The sequence below is a fragment of the Falco cherrug genome, chromosome Z (assembly GCF_023634085.1).
Source record: "Falco cherrug isolate bFalChe1 chromosome Z, bFalChe1.pri, whole genome shotgun sequence".
Classification (NCBI taxonomy): Eukaryota; Metazoa; Chordata; class Aves; order Falconiformes; family Falconidae; genus Falco; species Falco cherrug.
Window position 1 is genome coordinate 80,309,614 of NC_073720.1, and position 21,543 is coordinate 80,331,156.

Below are 21,543 nucleotides of genomic sequence, written 5' to 3' on the forward strand. Positions count from 1 at the left end.
GAGAGGAATTCCTGACAAAATTACTTTTTTTTTTACTAATGGTAATATTCTGTGATAAAATTGACAAATCCGTTTCATGTACTTTTGTTTACTGAACTAAAAAGATCTGAAAACCCTGCTGTCCAATATTTCTTCTCTTTCACACTCATTTGTTAATTGGCCACCCTCAGATCCTTTTCTAGAGCTAAGAGAGTGGGCGTGCAACTGCCTTTATAGCTGATGCCAATTCTGTCCCTTGTTTGGCTTGTGGCGCTTAAACTTGCATAATGCTGTTGACTAATGCAGGGGGGGTTTGTCAGCGTGAGATCTGGAACCTCTCAGTCACCTCCCTCCTATACTGAGATAAAACACAGTCATTTTACCTTATTAGAATAGATGTTAACTGACATTTTGTTTAGTTCACTAATTAATATATACCATCTTGCACCATAAAAATCTATATTTAAGAGACAGTCAAAAGGTATCCATATTTGTAGTTGTAATTTACATCTTGATGTGTCATATAGATGGGTTATTCTGGAGTTCTTAATGGCACCACGATTGACCAATTAAAAAAAAACAGTCAAACTTCAAAGACAACTGTATAAAGGATTTCCAGTGCTGCTTTGCCTCTTTCATCTTCTCTTAACAAAGCTTCCATTACTCCTCACTAAAAACGGAAATGTATCCAATAAAATTACAATAAATGTAGTGCTGTGAAGATCAGATCTGCGGTCCCCTACTTCTGTAGGGAAAAGGCTCTCTAATTCAGAAAAATACTTGTTTCATGTTTTTTTCTAACTTCAGATCCTAAAAGCTCAAGCTAAGTTCTGAGAGTAACACTGGATTCTTGTGAATTCCATCATCATCATTACCATTAATAAAGGGTTTTTTACATAAAATTAACCTTTCATGTATGTCTGTGTAAGACTCACTGAGTGGACCTGCCACAGTTGTACAGATCAAACTATAAAAACCAGAACTTTGAGCACATTTCTCAGAGGACAGAAAATCAAATCCTCCCAGGAAGCCTACCAATTACTTTCTTTGTTTAAGTCACAGAATATTACATTTAATCTGAAGGAGATGCTTCTATATGCCAGTCTGTCACAGCCTCTTAACATTGAAAATATCAGAATAGATGTGGAAAACCACTTTTTAGAACTATGCAAAAAATTGCTTTAAAGTTGCCCACTTCTTAGACAGGCACTTTTTTGCTACCATTTTTTTATTGTGAATTTCCTTATTAAGTTGTTCTGTATCATATGTACTTATTTCGGTTCCCCTATTTCCCCCTCATCTTATTATAAATTAAAATATAAACAAACCAGTAAAGCATAAGAAAAAGTAAAATAATGACTTGAAAAGTGGAATGTTTTGTTTACTCTGAAACAGAAAGGCTTACAACATATGAACATTTTTTTTCAAAAACCAAACTAAAAATTGAAAATTTTCATCTATCACCTACTGTTCATGCTCTTCACAAGACTGCTTGTTTCTTTTAGGAATGTTACCTATTTTTTAGTATTTTTAAAAATACGTTTCTACCTTGAAACACATATATATATAAAAACATACAAAATTTTTCAACCTATTTTTTCCCTCTGAATATTCAATGTGTTATATTCTTTCTTTAGTGACAGACATGTCTGCTTTTCACATAAGTGAGAGCCCATTGAGTTAACAAACAATAAACTAGATTCTTAAGCACTTTTGACTGAAGGCAGAGGAGCTGCACTGGGATCACTGAGGATGTAATCAAAAATGCATTATGTAAGCAATGTTATGATCAGGTTCCTTTTGCCTAAACAAATAATAAAGACAGAAAGGATAGCCTGAATTTGCAAGGCACACGATTAAGGAAAAGCAGAGCTCATTTAAATAGAAATACAAAAAAGTTAAATATAGACAGGACAGTCTAATAGGTAAACCTGCATCTCATTCAATACCACCACCCTTGGCCATACAACAAGGACCTCAGTATTCCATTTGGAAAAAAAAAGTATAGTGCTTCCCTGATTATTTATACGTTTACACCAGAAGCACCTCACAGGTCTAGTCAGAGTGGCCAGAATATGTTCAGAAACTAAAAATACCCACTGATGACAATTAAAGAAGTAGCATTAGAAGGAGTAAAAATAAGAGTCCACACAGCCAAAATTTAACCTCACTTTATTAAAGCAAAAGCACTTTTAAACTTATTTAAATCAAGCATTTTTGTAACTTCTTACTCTAAGTCTTTTCAAAACAGCAGTTAACCTTCTACATATCCAAACCAAAAATGAAGACAGCTTGTTCTTACCTGATCATCAAGAACTGTTAAATTATAAATCAGCTTTGATGTCCCAGGGGTAAACGTAATATTTCCCCTAGCTGGACTTAAGTCTTCTTCAGCTGGGTTTGGTCCACCTTCTATCTGCAAAGAATTAATTTTTAGGATCATAAACATATAAAGCAGGAATATAAATCTAGTACAAGTGTAATAATAAATACCTTATGAAATGTGTAACTTACAACTATCTATTCAGTCATCTCCTGCTCATAGGCACACATCAAGCCTAAGGCATTCATCTGCTCTTTTTTGGCAGATGGAGTAAGTTAGAGTAACCACTCTGATGAAATTACGTGTTGCCAGAAAAAGACGAAGAAAACTACTTCCATATAGGTCTGAAGACTCTTTAAAATCTACTGATGCATAACTGACTCTTCTACGTAACAGAAAAGATATTAATTCTTACTTAATTTAAATCACTAATATTTCATAATAAGTTCCAAGATAAAATAACAGCAGTTACTGGTTTTGTGTCCTTTCTATCTTAACTATCTATCTTAACTTGTGATGTTAAGGAAACTACAGTTAATACTGAAACCTAAAAGATTAGGAAGACCCTTAGAGGGAATAATTGTGTGTGTGTGTGTGTTTAAATCATGCAAGTTTTTTTCAACATATGTATATAAACTACACTGTGAGATGGACCTGAATAATTGTGCAGATAGTAATATTTATTGGACCTTAAACCAAACATCTGCAATAAATTACACATAGAATCTCATGCTGTACATTAACTATACATGCTGTATTGCTCACGCAATCAAATCCACTACAAATCTTTTGAGATTTTGACAGGTCTAGATTAAACACTTGATGACATTTTAGACCAGACAACTGATCAAGAAATATCCATATGAAAGAATTTACATGTAATTTTAAAGTACGTAATAGAATTAGAGCTAGATAGGGGGGAAAAAACAGCAAAAAACAATAAAGGCAGTAACTTATTCACTTTCAAATCAAGTATACAGATAATGGCCTAAATATTCAACATGAGTAATTATTCTGAAAGGCTTAAGTTTCTGGTAATTCAAACTGCCATCTTACAGATACAGAATTTCACAAAATACTGAGCTGTCACACAGGTTCAAAGTTGGCACAAGTATCAGAGTCACTCACATTGTTATTTGTAAAATATAAATTTTAAAGAAATATTAAATACATCTATTAGACAATTAATACACATTGTTTTCTAGTAATACCAACTAATGCTGCCTCAGATATCTTCCTAAATGACAGAGAATACTGTTTCCTCTAATATCTCTTAATTTTTTTTCACATTAAAGCCTGACAATTAAAATTTGTTCCATTTGACAGGAACTATCTTTCCATTTTATGAAACAGATTTAACAAATGTAGCCATAGGCATTTTGCCCCTCTTTCACTTCAGTAAACACTTTGATGAGTTATGATTATCTCACAGTTTTATCCAACAGACTAATGTATGAAGTCTTTTTGATAAACTCACCTCAAAAGTTACGATGACCGTCCCGTAGGTTCCCCTCTCCCTAATTAAAGTGAGAGGCACAGATTCATTTCTGCCCCTGGGCTCATTCACTGTGATTAAGGCAGACTAATGAGGAAGAAAAGGGACAGGCAATCAGGCACAGATCAAATATCACAAGCAGAAGGAAGAAACTGTTACCATAGAAATACCAAACTCCCACAGACAAGTTAATCCAATCTGCAAACCAGTCCACTTATGGCATACATCTCCTAGCAACCAATTAGTTCAGCTAATAAAAAGCTTGAAAGATTGCAGATAAAAAAAAATGATCATAAGTTATGCAAGTAGTGTTTTGGAATTTTTTTATATAAATTAACATAGTCAATATACACAGCACTGGCAAATTAGCATTGTTATTTATAGGAGCTCCTAAAACCATTAAAAATAGTTTTTCTCCATTAAAAAGTACTTTACTAGATAACTAGCTATAAAGGGACTCTGTCTATCAAGCTATTGTAGCTGAAAGATTTCAAAGAACTACAGCAATTGAGGGAGCAGCATGGTTTAGTACTATGGTGCTAAAAATTTCTCACGTTCTTGTACTTTGTCAGGAAAGTCCTCTACAAAGATTACACTGCCATTCTACTGGCAGGAAGGCATAGTATCTCGTTCTGCTAACACAAACTCTGCATTCTGCAAATATCCTCCAACCACTTGAGTCACACCACTGTCTTGTCACAGAAAGTGTCATACAATGCATATTATCATGACACTGTTCTCTCAGCTTGAGAGTTAAGTATAAAATTGCTCACTGAAGATGGGAAAATCTATATATATTCTCAAGATTTCCAAATCTCATCTTCGACTTCCCTATGGTATTATTCCTCACTTCTTCCCTATTTTATGTAGATCTCAACTTACAGATGAGGGGTGGTGGGACTGAACAACTTTTTAAAAGTTTTGTATTTAAGATAAGCAACACATATTCATCCAAGTGTGAGGGTGTCAGGCTATGTCTCAAAACAAAAAAAGCATATAGAAGTATTAAAGTTCTATATATGTATGAATTACATACATATGTATGAATTACCTCCAGAGCTGTTTTCAAAGATGTAATTCAGAATCAGTTTTCAAGGGATTCACTTGAATAACTAAACAGCATCTTTGACAATTTCACCTTTATGTTTTCTAAAATTTTCACATATACCACATAAAAAGCCATACCATGTTAAAAGAAATTATTCCAAAGGCATTGTCATTTGATAAGATTGTTACAGTGACAGATTTGGGTGAGCCAAGCTTTATTCCTGGAGATGGTTTCTAAAACAAAACAAAGTAAGCTGTTAAATATGGTGATGGGCAAAAAATACACATTTTGATTTTACTGTCTTTTAAGAATAAATATTAGCTTATAAGAAGTTGTATGTCTTTTTATTATATATTACAATGAAAAATTATTAAAAGCAACAGAATGCACAAAATAATTCTTAATTATTGAGGAAATACACAATGCAGTGTACAACAAAGTTCTTGAAACAAATTCTGTAAATGATTAATGATAATTTGGCAATTATTAAAGACACCATAGCAATGGGTACCTAGGTATGAAGCATGTAGCACTGTCAGGAACTCCAAAGTTGTTCTTTTTTTTCCCTAACATTTGTATAAAACTGAAACTTTGAAGCTGTTATGAAGCTGAAATATCAGCTAAAGGAAACAAATCTTTATGTGTTACAAAAATCAGCTAACTTCACAGATCTGAGGAATAAGGAAAGGAAAATACACATTTTTATATTCACTGTAAACATTCCCTGAGATGCATAGTAATTGGCAATGAAGTATAAAATTTATCTTTACTGAACCGGTAACAAACTTAGTCACAAACTGTTACCTAAAAAAACTTCTCTAGTAGCATGACTCCTATGAGACACAACAATACAAAGAGATTTACTGTTAACTATTTAAAAATTTTTTGTTTCGTTTTCGGTAAGTCTTGTTTACCCTCTGCTTCTGGAGGACTCAAAGTCATCCTCTTTGTTTCGCTACTTCTGCCCTCTCTTCCAGGTACAGTCTATGCAGGAAAACAGGAAAGGCTGCGAGTCTCTTCACAATCTAACTCTTCTGGGTTCTAGTACACATGTTTAGAGCTGAATGCAGTGCCTGCTGAAGTTTCAGGCTATGTCTATACTACGTCTATACATCACACAGACACCCAGAGGAATGGCAAAACCTTTTAAAGAGCAGTAAGCACCATTTTAGCTAGTCTCCAGGTTTATGTTCTTACTCACTAGAATTCGGACTCACAAGCAGTACAGCTACATTGAAAGCTACGGGATATCACTCATTTGTGTCCGATTACCCACTATTTTCTGGAGAACAGCTGAAAACTTGAGACTTACCAGTAGTGTCAAATAAAATGTGAATGTCTCATCAGCTTCCGGAAGATCATCATCACAGACAGCTATGTACACTGTTCGGTTTGTTCCTGTATCAGGTATAAATGCAGCTGCATATGTGTCAAAAAAGTCTCCTGTGTCTTCTCCATCAATCTGCAATAAACACAAAACTGAATGTCATTTCCTTCTTTCCCCACTATCTTCTATATTTTTCTGGACTCATTTAACAGGCTTCATACAGTGTTCTTTGCACTGCAGTTTCCCCTGCTGTCATACAGTTAATTTCTGGACAGAAGGTACACATACTAGTCCCTTGTATCCCTGCTGAGTCATCAAGAAAAGACAGAAAACAAAACAAAACACGACACTTTATTCAGAACCATTTATGACTTCTTGCCTTGCAGCTGGGTATCTTTTGCATAATGCACCATATGACGGGATTTTTAATGGGAAAGCTATTCCTAGCACAAATTTGTGTATCTCATAACACCCTACCTGAATTAAACTTATCTTACAATATAACTGCCCTCTGCCTTCCTGTCTCACTCTAGGGACTGGAAGGGGGCCTAGGCCTTTAACATAGATTAACACTGTGATTACCAAAGCTGGCAAGATGGAATCTTCCGTAACAAACAGCCCTGCCTTCATTTCAGTCAACAAAAGAAAATTCCACTGATTCCACTGTAATTAAGGTTAGAGGAGAGATTACAACGGCAGTCATGTCAGGACAGCAAAGGGACCAGGTTACGTTTACAGTTGGAAGCTGAAACTAAATGGAGAGAAGCAACTGAACCAGCATAGCTGCCACACCTGGAACTACCAGCCTTGTAAGCGCTAAAGGTTTGAATGAATCACTGTGGAAAAGGCTGTTTGTTGTTTGAGAACAGTGAAATTAGAAGTTCAGTGAAGAGGCAAGTATAGAAGGTATTTTTGACTCTCACCTATCATCAGATATATTAGCAACTACTTTTTATGTATCTGAGCCAACACTAGACTTACCAAACAGGTCTTACAAAAACAGGCAACAAACATCTTCCTAAAAGAGCTGCTCAAAATATTCATGTTAGAAACAAATTTTGGAATTTCAGGTCTTTAATGAGGAAATCAAGTTACTCTACTTGTTACACCAGTAAAGACCACTAATTTCAAAGTACAATCACATTTTCACAAGGTTTTCTCCTCAGATGTTAATGAAGTGTGAAAACACCACAGATCAATGTTTATTCCTTGTAATTTCTAAGACAAATAATTTTCATATTGAGTTACAGGAGAATGAAATATTGTGCAGGAACATAGATAATTTCTTTTCTCTACAGACTGTAGAAATTCATAAGCAGTACACCTTCTCCGGTACACTGCTGTGTTCTCATGTGGTACTCATAGAACCTTATTCCACATACATATAGTAAAGCACATTCTAAGGGGTTTAAACTTTTCAAGGGAATACGATCAAGATCATACTTAGTAACAGCAAAGAAATACAGGAAATAATGAAAAACTACTGTAATTCTGATCTCCAAATGAATTGAACAATCTAACTTTTAAAATTCATATGGAAATCTGACTCAAACAGTAAAGTTGTATTAAATTGCAGGTTCTACAGTAACCTAGATTAAGTTAAAAATGGTATACATCCACACTTTCAGCATGAGCTCACAGCCACAACGAAAATTAAACAAGCATATCAGTCTGGACTTCTACCTGAGCAGTAAGAGCTGGCTCCTTGAGACATTTATATCATTATTTTGACAATACTGATGCAGCCAATAGGAATTTACTCAGTTACAGAAACTGGGTGTTGCTTCTTCAAAGTTAAGCATTGTGCCTGTGAAATAACACCCTCGTTTTTACTGGCCTGATAAAAACAGGCAACATCCAAAACTTCAGAAAGATATTAATATTTACTGAGATTATAACTGGCAAAGTCTCTTACCGACACAATTGCTGTGATGTTAGCAGGCTTTCCTGTCCTTTCAATTACAAGACGTATAACAGTTGTACTTGTCTCATTAACTACAAATTCTGTTTGTCCACTGAACCTCACTTCTGTTTCTCCAGATGTGAAATGAATGAGTAATGCTAAAAGCAAATAAACTGATGAAGAAGCAGCGGGCATCCCTATAGAAAAAGAAAAGAATAATTAGAAATAAATTGTGAATCTAAAATGCGTAAAACATTCCTGGTCGACCTTACCAATCCAGTCAACCCTTCCCAACCCTTAAAATTATATGATTATCTTGCGAGCTTCAGAAACGAGACGAAAACATGCATGGGTCTCAGCTATAATCAAGTCAGATAGTATAATTATCATCTACATCTAATTATATTTGCATAATTTTCATCTAGTGATTTTCTAGACATTATTTATCAACTTTTTTCAAGTGGAGGAATAAGTAGCTTCTTCTAAGAAAAAACAGTGACATTGCCACAATTACTTTCATTTTCAACCAACAAATAATTATCTTAAAGGCTGACAGTTCTATTTCCACTTTCTTTGCTCTTGATTCTCTTTAGAAATAAATATGAAATGGCAGGAAAGGTGAAGGGTTGGATGTTTGTAGTCATCCGAGAGACCATCTTCTGACATCTTATGGACCATGAAATGTTCTTAAACATTTGCATATTTACTTGAGATTCTTTTCACTGCTCCTCTTATCTCATGATCCTTCCATGTTTTCTTGTCATGAAGAATCACTCTGGCACATTTTAATGCCATTGTATCCTTTTGTACTGCCAGATTTTTAGTTTTTTACCTCATTCTGCACAATGTTAAGTTTTCTTTTCTGTTAGGGTAACACAACTTAAAACTAAGGTGGTTTATTTCTCTTACATCAGAGTCGAGTTGTGTAATGCAAAATACAAGTTTACGTTCCAGTGAAGTTATCAGGTGATGATACTGTGAAAGACACATTTTTAAGAGGCTCTGGCGTGATGAATTAGAAACAGCTGCTATCTTATGCAGAGGCTCATATTGTATAGTGCAGACCAGAACTGAAATCTTGGATGCTGGATGCAGCAGGTTTCTGTCATATGAATCTAAGAAATTTTTGAACAAACCAAGAGAACAAGTTGTGTTCTAAACACCCAAAAGCATTACATCATGGGTCTTTAATGAAATGTGTTCTTTCAGCAACTTTCTTTTAATCTCTTGTCACTATTTTATAATGTTACCTTTTTTAAATTTCTGTACAAAAGATACAAACAATATTTGTGTAATTATATGTATAAATAAAATGTCACTTTACTTAAAATTATATCTGCAAGTGCTGTGCTTAGACAAATCTGGTCAATGATGGCTGGATAAACTGTGCAGAATGCATTGCATTAGTATTTGCATGTCAGTAATATTTAAGCTCAGCCACATTTGCAAAGCACTTGTTTTCATTATTTATGAGTGACAGTAAATGAATATTTAGTCATAAATCATCAGTGAAACAGAAAATATCATGCATATATTGGAAGTTTTCATTTTTTCATAAAGTGTGTGCCAAATTTGTAATCAGGATACACTTGAGGACCATTACAGATACTGAGTGGTTTTTGTATGCAGTCAGCTTTAATCTTGCACTGAACAGAGAATAAGATAGCCTTCAGACCACTAAAATTAACACAGCTTCAGAAAGACTTCAACACTTTGATGCATCTTACAGTAAATTCTGTGTGGGCAAGGGTTAATTTTATGTTGTGAGGACTTCAAATAAACTGCTTTCAGGCAAGTTACAGAAAAAAATTATCCACAGACATGACATATTAACTAATTATAAGTTGGAAATACAGTCAAGAAAATTATCAGTGTGTCTCAGAATTCCTACAAGCAAAGTGTGATGGCAAAATTAGCCAATTTTAAATACTTGTAATAAAAAATGTTCACTTAGCTTTACTGAACATCACAGAGGGAACAGGCAAGCAATGAAATTAAGTGCAAAAAATCAGGACTAACCATTTTCCCTATTAAAACAATACATTTTACAACCTATTTGAACAGTGTTTTGTTATTTCCAGCAAAAATGTCACACAGTAAAATAATTTTGCTGCAGAATTACACATTTACATAAACTTTTATTACCATGAACAGTCCTTCAAGATACCCATGGCTCTTACTGAGCATGAAATCTGTTACAGACTTTCAGGAGAAATGCTTGATTCCTACTTATCTAATCAGCAATTCTAATGCAGAAAAAGCTGACAGTAGGAATTGAAGACAAAATATATAAACATAAACCCCCTGGGATTTAAAATTATCAGCATTTACAAAGCTGATTATATTAACTTGCAAGATGGTTTGGGGTTTTTTTATGTTGAACTGCTCTGAAAAATACAGACCTTCAAGCTGGAAAGAGAACAGTTGTCTAACCTTTGTAAACTGTGGGACAATTACACTGTCTGCAGATGCAGGCATCATCCATACTAAACTGAGGAATTCGTTGACCTTTTCGCTTCAGCTGTTACCTTGTCATAGACTTTGCAAATATCTTCCCACGGTACATCCTTCTAGTAAATAATACTGAAAACATGATCCTTAAGGGCAAGATTACAAAGTTTAGAATTACTTGAATTCTATTACTTCTACTAGAGAGCATTCTAAAACTATAGGATTACCCCTGTGGAACAAGAGAGGTTTCACAATCATACCATCAATTATTTAGCTGGTGTGTATTCTTCCTTGTTACATTATTTGTACTAAGATTTACTTTGCACAGCCTGCCAAAAGTAGTTTTTACTCTGTTTATATAAACGCAATCCTGAAAACCATGATTACTTTGAAAATTTATATAATATGGTAAAAATAACATAAATCAAGACTTAGAGAATGCAGAACAAATTTATTCAAATAGCCAAAAAGTATTATAGGTCACAGTATTTTACTTCATTAAATAAGAACTCATTTTGTACACTAAATTCCTACATAAATCTACATGGGAACACAATTTGTTCCTATTAACTGCATTGTATAAAGTTTAGCAGAAACCTTTGCAAGCTCAGGGATTAAAAGATGGCTCTTCCCCATCTCCTTCATCCCAGTATATCACTGGCGAGTTTTTTGTTTTTTTTTCCAAATGAAGCTGAAATTCTAGTCCTTGTTCACTGCTAAATTTTGGTAAACTATGCATTTGGTCATCAAACACTCCCCTCTGCTTCAGCTAAGTATTATTGAGTACAGTTTTTGCAATCCAGAATACTCAGTCAGACTGTAAAATAGATTAATGAGTCAAAGTCATTTAAGTGCTTTTGAAACAACAATCAGCAATGGAATATTATATGTCTTCAGAGTATGTAAAAGTCAACGGACCAACTATTCTGTTACCGTGTTCTGACTAAAGCCATTTCAAATAATGACTTGTAGTATTGGTGGTAGTTTAAAGCAATGACATACTGAGGCCTAGATGACATTTGTAAGGGGTTTATAATAAAAGTTTCTGGCATAAAACCAAAAGAAAGCACCTCAGAAAAAAACCCCACATTCTTCAATAATATAATTTTAAAAAAGGAAATCTAACTCAGAATTCCGAGTCATGATCCCTAACTGACATTTTCCTTTTAGTCTGTGTCTTATGGCGCTTTCTGAAGTGCATCTGTGTTTCTCCCAAAACCACAGAATTTTAGTGTAGAACCCAGCAGACTATATACTGATTGCACACAGTAATTTCCACAGTAATGTCACAAACTATGTGAGGAATACCATTTCAATCTGTTGCTCAGTTGGAGCCAAGAAGAGATAGGCTTATAAAACTGGCATTTCTTGTAACTGATGGATCACCAGGATTAGCTTGCTTTTTCTGCTTAGTTTCTGGAGCAAATTTCAGATGAAAATGTTAAAGTTTATAAAGAATGAGTGATCTTTTCTGTGAACTTCTGTAAAGAATGAGAAATATTTTCTGCACGTTCTTACACTGGCTTCTATGCTTAATAAATCAAAACCCTTAAGAATGAAAAAAGATTATTTTCCTGGCTGTTTTCACTAAAGGGTGAAGGAACCTACAGACTAGTGGCACATGGAGAGATCAAGAAAGGAAATGAAAGGGCTGTGAAAGATTCCAAATCTGAAATGAAGTGAGTGTAGAATGCCAGATATGGAACGGAGAATGGCAAGAGAAAGGGGAGTTCACTAACAAAGCAGCAGATGGAATGAGGTCTTAAGTACCCTGTACCTCAAACTTGCCATGGCTGCCCAGGTGAAGAAACAAGCTGGTATGCTGAAGCAGCACCTCTCGCACCCAGCAGCTGCAACTTGATTACCACCCCTCATCTTCACACAACTCATTGTAGATTTCTAAAGTCCGTGGACACAGCACAGCAGAGCAAGTGTAAAGCCTAGTGCACTTTTCACTGCCTGTCCTTCCCTACTCCCCGTGATTACAAATACCCAGCCAAGTAGAACATTCAAAAACTAGCATGCCTAGTAGTTTGCATTGAGTACAGCATTACAGCCATCAATGGTTGCCAGAGAGAAGTCTATTCACAGCAGAGATGTCAGCACCCAGCAGCATCTTTGGCTGAATACAATGGGAGAGAGATACATGTGCTCTTTCATATGTAAAGAGGAGATTCTCTGTAGTACACAGGAACAGCACAGAGCAAGAAGTTTCACAAGGTTGCTGCCCTTGCTGCACCTGTGTAGAAACATTAAAAAAACTGCATGTTTTCAGCAGTTTTATTTCAGGCATTCTCAGAACCACTGAAATTTACAACAGTATTGGAGAACAACCCAGGAAAACTGCAGGAATTTTAAAAACTTTGATTTACTAAACTTATTTCTATGTTGTCATGACCCCAAATTAAGAGATAAATACTTTATTTCAGACTAGGGGTTTCTTTGCCTCAAAGTTCCCACAGTTCACACATATGCAAAGGAGGACACAACAGCTGTGTATGTAAAACCTAGCACTTTGATAGTAGGTGTTACCCAAGTCTGCTCAGTTCGTTGTTCCTTTTTTAGTTTGGGTTTTTTCATTTAGATGTGGGATAAGTAAGTCTCTCATTCCAAGCGAGACTAGAAAAGAGTGTTGCAAAGATACCATTTCAAAACTATGTCCTCCTATATCCTTTTTTTTTGCCTTCAACGTGCTTCAAGGTGGATAAAGCATGAGAATTATAGTAAGCCACTACAAGCACTGCTTTGCTTGCACTCCTGGACTGCACTAATAGTTGCAGCACTTGTGGCAAGAGTCCATCGCACCTATTTCCATGCATGTTATTCAGTGTCACCAGACGTCTTTGCTTCCAGTCTTTCTCTAGTGTTTCCTGTCTTCCACTACACTACAAAGACATTCCAGGTACCTGTCCATCATCCCACATCTTATTAACATTGGAAAGTCCTAGCCAAAGCACAAATGCAGACTACTAGGTGCTGAAAATCCCTTGATGCAGCTTTCATTGTCCTGAAGTTTTTGGGCTCAGCTGCTTACTTAACTACTTGCTACTGTTGCCATGACAGAACAGCACCGCAGTTCAACCTCAGGTGCTAAGATTTATCTGCATTTCAGATTAATGATGCTAACATCAGTCAATGATTCTCCTGACTGTTTGCTTTCTCACAGTTGCAATATTTTTGAAAGATCTTGTTATCTGTGACAGTCTGTGTCACTGGGAATGGTCAATTTAATGTAACCTGAACACCTCCATACGAAAATTCTTGCTCATTCAATTACGTTCCCTTGAAAAAGGCACAACCGTCCAACACAGACATCTCGTCCTAAGGAAGAAAAGATGCTTAAAGCTGCCTGCCACTGTATTTGTATTTACTAGTCAGAAAGGTAAATCTATCATCACAGCCAGGAACCAATACTGAAGGTGGTAAATCTGCAAGCCAAAGCCAAGACAGAGGCCTGATGAGAAATCCAAATAATCTCATCCCATTATTAGAGGTCACTGAGAGGTAAAAAGTGTAATAAACCCAGAGTACCCCTTGTAGTTTTTCTGGCAGCTTCTTTTCACTTTGTCAGAAGAATTTGATTGGATCAAAACTATATCCCTAAATTTTGCTCTAGAGCATGTAATCATCATTGGAGAACCAACTTTTATATCTTAAGCCAGGTAATGCTAAAGGCTTTCTGAGGTAACTGCCTGCTCTGCCTCTTCTAATTCTGATCAGGGAATGAAGGGCAAAGCTCTAAAGCAGTGTTGAATCCACTGCATCTGTTTGCCAGCAGCCAGCAGAGACAACACAAGCCTTTTCTACAAACATCTGCAGTTACCTTATAATTTGCTGGTCAAACGAGAACCCAGACAATAATTTTGTCTAGCTGCAAGATACAGATTATTTTTACCCAGAGTACCTCTGGTGAAATGACTCGGAGTTACTAAGGTTGCTTTACATGTAGAACAGAGATTGGAGTAAACAAACAGCTGAAATCTACTAATTAACAATGTTAAGAAATACACCGTTAGGAATCTGAATTTGCTTTAATTTGTACTAACAAAACAACACTGATTTCAGTTACAGAACTTCTCATTTATCTCATGCAACTGATAAGAATCTGTCCATATATAGTTATAACTATACATTGTAAATAAACAGATATTATTTTGGAATAGTTCCACTTAGCATATAGTATAGGTTTAAGCAAAAGGTAAATCTAGTTTTAAGGTCCACACTGGAAATCCTTTTCCATCTATACAGTTCTAATGAAAAGAGCAGATACCTCTCACCAATAGAAATTATTTTACAAGGTTTTCCAGAACCAGAGTCTGGCTTTTTACCTAGACATTTTGCTCCAAGTAGAGCTTGAGACACTATATGGACTCTCATCCTCCCTCAAATGGTTGTTTTCGGGTTTTTTTGTGGTGTTTCCACCCCCACCCCCCCCAAAAAAAAAGCAAACAGATTTAAAAAAATAAACAACCAAACAAAACCAAAAGCAAACAACCCAGCCATGAAGATACTTAGCACTCCCAACTCATGCTTATTGCAGAAGTAACCACACGACTGAGCCTGCCACAGGATCAGGCTTTTACACAGATGGAACCAGAAATCCAGCTGAGGAAGGTCTGCAGGCTTCAGTGAGGAACACCAACTAATTCTACTTCAGTAAAGATCTGGAGTTTCACAATAATTTCCATTTGTATCTCTACTTCAGAGGTTTCTCACACGTCCTTGACACTTTTAGAACTACCGTATCTTCAAATATCTAGTACTTGTCCTGAATGAAGTGCTGTAGCCTGAATGAATAGCATCTATCGGAAAAAGTAATTACGGGCTTTGGCACTATAGTGGTTATTTCTCTCGTACTTAAAACCAAAAACATAACAACCTGTTTTGCAATAGGGCTTCACACATAATAATCTTGCAAGAAAAAAATAAATGTATGGTATGGAACTGTAAATTACAGCCTTATGGTGGGGATTAGATGGCATTATTTCAGGTATACTGACAGAATAATTATTGCTATCCACAGTAGATTCTTAGAAGTTAACACACATGTATGAGCCAAATAGAATTTTAATGTGTTGCCTAATTATGTGGATAATTCTGTCAGTTATTCTTGAGTTCTATGCATTATTAAACATGAAAATTTAAAACTTATATCAAAACAAGCCTTCATTTCTGCAATTAAATGTATTCATTTTTATCAGATTGCAGCAAATGTTTGTTTTATTATTTTTATATTATATTATAGTCCCTCCGAAGACTTTTGTAGAAGTAAAAATATATTTGTATAGAGAAGACGGTTAGCATGGGGTCATCACTTTAATCCTTACTGTGAATTAATCTCTTAAATCTGGGCAATCTGTTTTTTAAATAAAACGCTTGATAAAGTATTTATGTGGTGAAGAGAACTCCCCAAGCAAAATTTGTTTGGGTTCAGAGACTTCTCACACTACTTTTATCCTGTATTGTGCTTTCCTTGGCTTTCTAAACCTTTTAACCTATGTGACAATTTAATAATCACTATTTAATAATTATAATCATTCCCTTATTAACTGAGTATTTCTTTTCATTCTTCTAAGGCACCCTGTAGTTCAAGACAAGGAAATCTCTTTGTTGATTAGTTATTTAAGACCAGCAACAATAACTATGCTGGAAAGAAAGGTGCTTTGAGAGGATTACACAGAGCTAGTTCTCAACAGCACCAAGCCAAGAGCAGCAAATTACAAACCCAAGTACTTCATTGCATGTAACCAAATTGGCTGGTTGAAATGCTAATTGCCTTTCAGCAGAGCTAAAGGCAGACAGGGGACCCTGTGCTTCAGAGAATGACATGCATTTTTTACCCCACTTCTGTACCATTGTCTTGCTGAGAATTATTCAAAATCTATTCATAAAGGTAGCTCTTTTCCTAACCTTTAAAAATGTGGGAAATTACTAAAGCTCTGACCAATACCTCAGTTCTGTTAGTCTGCCAAACCCATAACAGATGGCTGAATTAAGGCCATGTTAAATCCTTAATGAAGCAAAGCCTGAAACAGTTCAGAGCAGTAACATATTGGACCAGTCCAGGATAAGTGACTGGGGAGAAGGAAGTTTCTTTTGCCATCTGAAAATGAGAATCATAACTGTACCATAACTAATAAATCTATACTAGATACAAAATGAGATAACCAAAAAAAACAACTCTTGGTATATAAAAAATTATTACTATAACACTCTAGAGGAAATTCTGTTCTCAACTGGCTAAAAAATGCACAAACAAAAGCTGCGATGAGCATGGGAACTATCTTCTCTGTTGTTTAAATTTGCCAGAGGAATTTAACCTGTCAAATAAGCCTGTTTAAATAAGTATAACTTCATCTAAATGGCAACCTTGTTTTGGACTTACAAATTATTTCAGTAAAAGGAATTTAAACAACTTTAACTATTTTTACAGGAAATATGCATAATCCAATCTATGAAACAATGTTTTTCATATTCTAAGCCTATTTTAGAACTCCTGGTTTCCAAATTCTTTCCACAAACAGCCACAAGTTCTCATGTATGGTGTAAATTCAATCTTGAAAATGTGTATTGACGCAAAATATTTTCCAGTTACATTACTCACTCAAAAATTAGGCAAATGAGGCATGTGTGATTCAATATTTTTTTCCAGAGTAAAAATGTTAGAGTGGGTCCACCTGGAATAAGAGAAATGGCCTCTAACACTGATCCTTCCTGTCAATCGTTTTTTTCTAAGAAACAATAATTTAACTCCCACCAGATAGACATAATTCTTGAATTTCTGGAACTATGACAAATGCCTACAATCGACAGCAATGGTTCTGTAAGTTTTGATTTGATGATGTAGATGTTATATAGCATCAAAAGTCTTCATACACACTGAAAGAATTCAGATATTGTCTATGCTTACTTCTAGTGAGGAAAAGTGTTATATTCACCATTACATACAGCAGTGACTATACCTAAATTGGAGAGTCTTGTAAAGCTGCAAAGGCAAGCACAGTTTCTACAAATGAGTAAAATCAGTCTGTAGGATTACACATGTAAAAATAGTTATGTATGTGATTATATCTGTAGGAGGTGAAGGCCTAATACTCCCTGAGAAATTTCACGTTCTTGGTATTTCTTGCCTACCTACATTTTTGTACTTCTTAGTGAACAACCAAACTGACCCAATACCAAGAACAAACTGGAAGAGGCTGGCCAAGAAAGAAAAAAAAATAATCAGAGATCAGGGTTATCCAGCAATAAAATGCAGCTAAATTGCATCAGATAATCTATCTCAAATAACAGAAGTCAGATATACAACTTATGGTTTTGATGATTCCAAAACCACCTGAGGCTAAAAAACTTCAAATGTAGTTGAGATAAATTGTAAATCTCCCTTTCTTTGAAGTGTGATGGAAAGGCATACTTTTCCATCAAGTTTTTCATGAAACATTCTAAAATTTTAATTTTGTTTAGCTTATAGAACACTGTTATATACTGTTAAAAATTCAGTAATTAGTAATCATCTCATGGTTACCATGTTATGTAACAGTATCAAAGGTGATTTGTGGCTCATCAATATTCTTCTCCCAAACTGCCATAAACTGTTTGTATCCCATGACTAAGATCCTTACAGACCTCTGTAGTAGTATTCTTTTTTAGCGCTGTACATTAAAGTTTTATGCTTTCATAGGTTTTCCAATAGTTCAGTTTCAGCCATCATACTCACATGTTAAGTAAAATATGCACGTAAGCTTTTGCAGACTTAAGCACTCTTAATTTTTTTTAAAAGGAATTCCAAAAGTAATTAAAAAACCCTGGAAGAAAGTAAGTTTAAATAACAAAATTTAATGTATATTAGAGGTTTTAGTAACAGATTATGACTTTAGACCTGATTCTGAAAATTTAATTTAAATAAAACTCACAACAATTTCCAAGGAAAGTATTGCACTGTAGGTTTGAATGCATAAGGATCAATCTCATTCACTAGTATCAACTCTTTACAACTCTTCCAGTATTATTTTCAGGTTAAAAGTGCTGACAGCACAAATAAACTGCCCAGCACTAGCTCTCTCAAAAGCAAATATGATTTTCCCCATTAATTTCCATGTGACCAGGAACAGAGCACAATCACAAGCAAATAAGCATGTGCTTTCATTATGGATGTGAATTAGTTCACTTAGCTACAAATTTGGTAAATACCATTGATTTCTTCATGTAAAGCTATTAAAACACAGAAGTGTATTAGAAAGCTAGGAAAGCACAAAACTCTATGTTAGAAATCATTAACAACATAAATACTAGTAATAACAATAAATCAGAAATTAAAAATTGAACACCCTTGAAATATGTTAGCTTTTACATTATCAAATATTTGGCCATTTCAATTCTAATCCTAATATGCCACAATTTATTTGCTCAGGAATCTGGTTCTCCTTTCCACATGAAAACACTGAATACATTTTGTAGTAGAAAGCTTGTTTTAGGCTTAAGGGACAGATAGACTAAATATATCACATTTTACCTTCAGTTATTAAACTGCCCTGGCAGATTCTCAAAGATGTTTAGTATTTAACTGAAAGACTCATTCTAGATGTGTGCAAAGCTTATCAGAAGAAACACTTTTGGCTTCTATGGAATGAATAATTTTTTTTTAAAGTCACATGTTATTTCACATTCGCACTATAAAGCAATTATAGACTCATTAAAAAACAATGACTGATGTTTGGCAAGCACTCTCGTATACATTTGATCTTAACTTTATCTGGGCTAGCCAGGGTGAATTATGCAATATCTTATACAAAATCAGCATACCACATGCAAGAAGCACAGGCAATATTTCCAATTGTAATCACTTACATGTCATATTTTAATTATTAGCATGTTTTAAAATCCTTATCCAATGATGATTTGAAAAATTCATTCCTACTTTTAATTCCCTCTCCTCTACAATACACAATGCATACGCAGCTCCTCCACTTCTTTTATTTTCACCTAATTTAAACAGTCAAATTAATGTTTTGTGCATTTTTGAGTTAAAAATTGCCAGCTAGGACACTTCAGACTGAGTTTCATCCTGATATGATCCCCTGAGAGTAGGATTTTACATTGGAAAGACTATTGTCTCCACCTGCTCTCTGCAGAGCAGAAAGAGGAGCTGCTGGAACAACAGAAACCTTAGCAGACTCTTAGTATCCAGCAGCCACTCACGGGTGAGCGACACACTCGCTGCCTTGCTGCGGGTTAAACCCTGTCCCTGCTGCAACAGGTGCTGCTGGCAGAACCCTCGAGCTGGACAGTGAACACCTCTGCAGCTGATACAGGATGCTTCCATAGCAACTACCACTTCAAACAGCGAGACAGCAAACCTACCTAGACCCGGGGACATGGACATCCGCGTCTTCTGGACTCAGCCCGCCGCTTGCACGCTCTCTGTCACTCACGCATTATGCATTCCCCTCTCCTACTCCTCCCTCCGCTCCACACACTCTCCTCCCTCTCCTGACTCCTGCTGCCTTCCTACTGCTGTGAAGATAAAAGGGGGTGGGATGGAAAAGGACAAAATTTTTTTCAACCCCAGCAATTGCCCTTGCACTGCTGGAGTTCAGATAGAGTTAGTCCCTCGAGTCTGCCTCAGCAGTTCTTCCACTTAGCTAGGACCACACTGTTTTATTACTGGAGGCAGCAAAACTGGCAGGTTTTATTAGTGGATTATGACAGATTTCGGATTCAAATCCTCAATTGCACCAAGACATGCAGCTCATCTTAATTCACAGCTATTCAGTGCTCAGCAGGGAGAAACAACTTCCAATGCTAGATCAAGTGTTCTGGACTAAGTAATTTCTCTAACTAACATCAAATTCACATTTTATGGTCACCACCATTTCAAACAAATCCTGAGCAACAGCCAGAGATACAAAGACAGAAGGTGGCACTTGTATCTTGCCAGTATTGGCCCATAATCTCCCCAGTGGTAAACAAGTGTCAGAATTCCTACTTATCCAATAAATGTTGATGCATCTAAGCACCAAGATATAGAAAATACTGAATTTTGAGAGAATTTCACTTGGTCCCATTTACACAGGCTTCACTGTATCTCCAGAACCTGTGAGATTGCTACTAGATCTTAAAAAGTGGAAATGCTATTGCAGAAGCAGCAGTAGCACAATACCATGTGGCTGAATCCCATAAGATCCATTAACACTCCCTGCCACTCTCATACAAACTGAAACCATTCTATCAAATTTTTAAAAAGCATCGACTCCAACTCCAGGGAAATTGAACTGCCAATACATTCCTAGTCTACAAAGTACACAACCACATGCCAGGTACTTTGAGTTTGCTGGATCCTGTCTTTTTTTTTTTTTTTTTTTTGGTCCCAAACCCTCACACTGTTCTGTCAAAACAGTACTCCTAAGCAGCTCAAAAATATCATGCCTCTGACACAACTTCATGCAAAAGTAATGTAACAAGCAACTTGCATCTAACATGACACCTGACAGGCACATTTTTTAAACTCCTGCATTGCTTATTAGTATTGAATACACAGAATCTATTGTAAATGGCTATTTTAATACAGATTAACACTTAAGTATTTAGAAACAACTCCAAATATAACTCTAGCCATTTTAGATATTAATACTCCCAGCTTTATTTCACAGACAGCACATTCACAGAAAGGGTGGAGGGAAATGTTCAGCACAAAATAGAATCCTGCCCCAAATGAAAGCAAAATGATTTTTACTTTTGCTATAATTTACTGAGAAGTCATGCATTTCAAATGAGTTTCCTTTGCTTTGTTTTTAAATTATTTGGAACATATGGAAAAAGCAATCACAGAGACTGCTTGATAGAAGTCACAGAGAGGAAGCATTGATTCTGCTAAGGCTAATACAGTCTTTGCATATAGAAGGAAGGAATACGGTGCAGAAGCATTAGGGCAAAAAAAAAAAAGACAGGATTTAGAAGACTATGCCTTGAGAAGGCATTAGCCTGGACACCGCATCAATACTGTGTTGCATTACAGAGA

General features: G+C 35.6%; 1 protein-coding gene across 1 annotated transcript in view; it reads right to left on the reverse strand.

The window, feature by feature from the left end:
- The window catches only part of ADGRV1 (adhesion G protein-coupled receptor V1), a 291,122-nt gene extending 271,144 nt beyond the window's left edge, over positions 1 to 19,978 (reverse strand). The window contains exons 1-6 of the mRNA XM_055699397.1: positions 19,887 to 19,978; positions 8,088 to 8,272; positions 6,158 to 6,307; positions 4,983 to 5,078; positions 3,780 to 3,884; positions 2,282 to 2,395 (exon numbers count right to left, since the gene is read on the reverse strand). Coding sequence (XP_055555372.1) covers positions 2,282 to 2,395; positions 3,780 to 3,884; positions 4,983 to 5,078; positions 6,158 to 6,307; positions 8,088 to 8,272; positions 19,887 to 19,908 — 672 coding nt within the window. The 5' untranslated portion in view covers positions 19,909 to 19,978. The remainder of the gene's footprint in view (positions 1 to 2,281; positions 2,396 to 3,779; positions 3,885 to 4,982; positions 5,079 to 6,157; positions 6,308 to 8,087; positions 8,273 to 19,886) is intronic.
- Between the last annotated feature and the right edge of the window lie 1,565 nt (positions 19,979 to 21,543).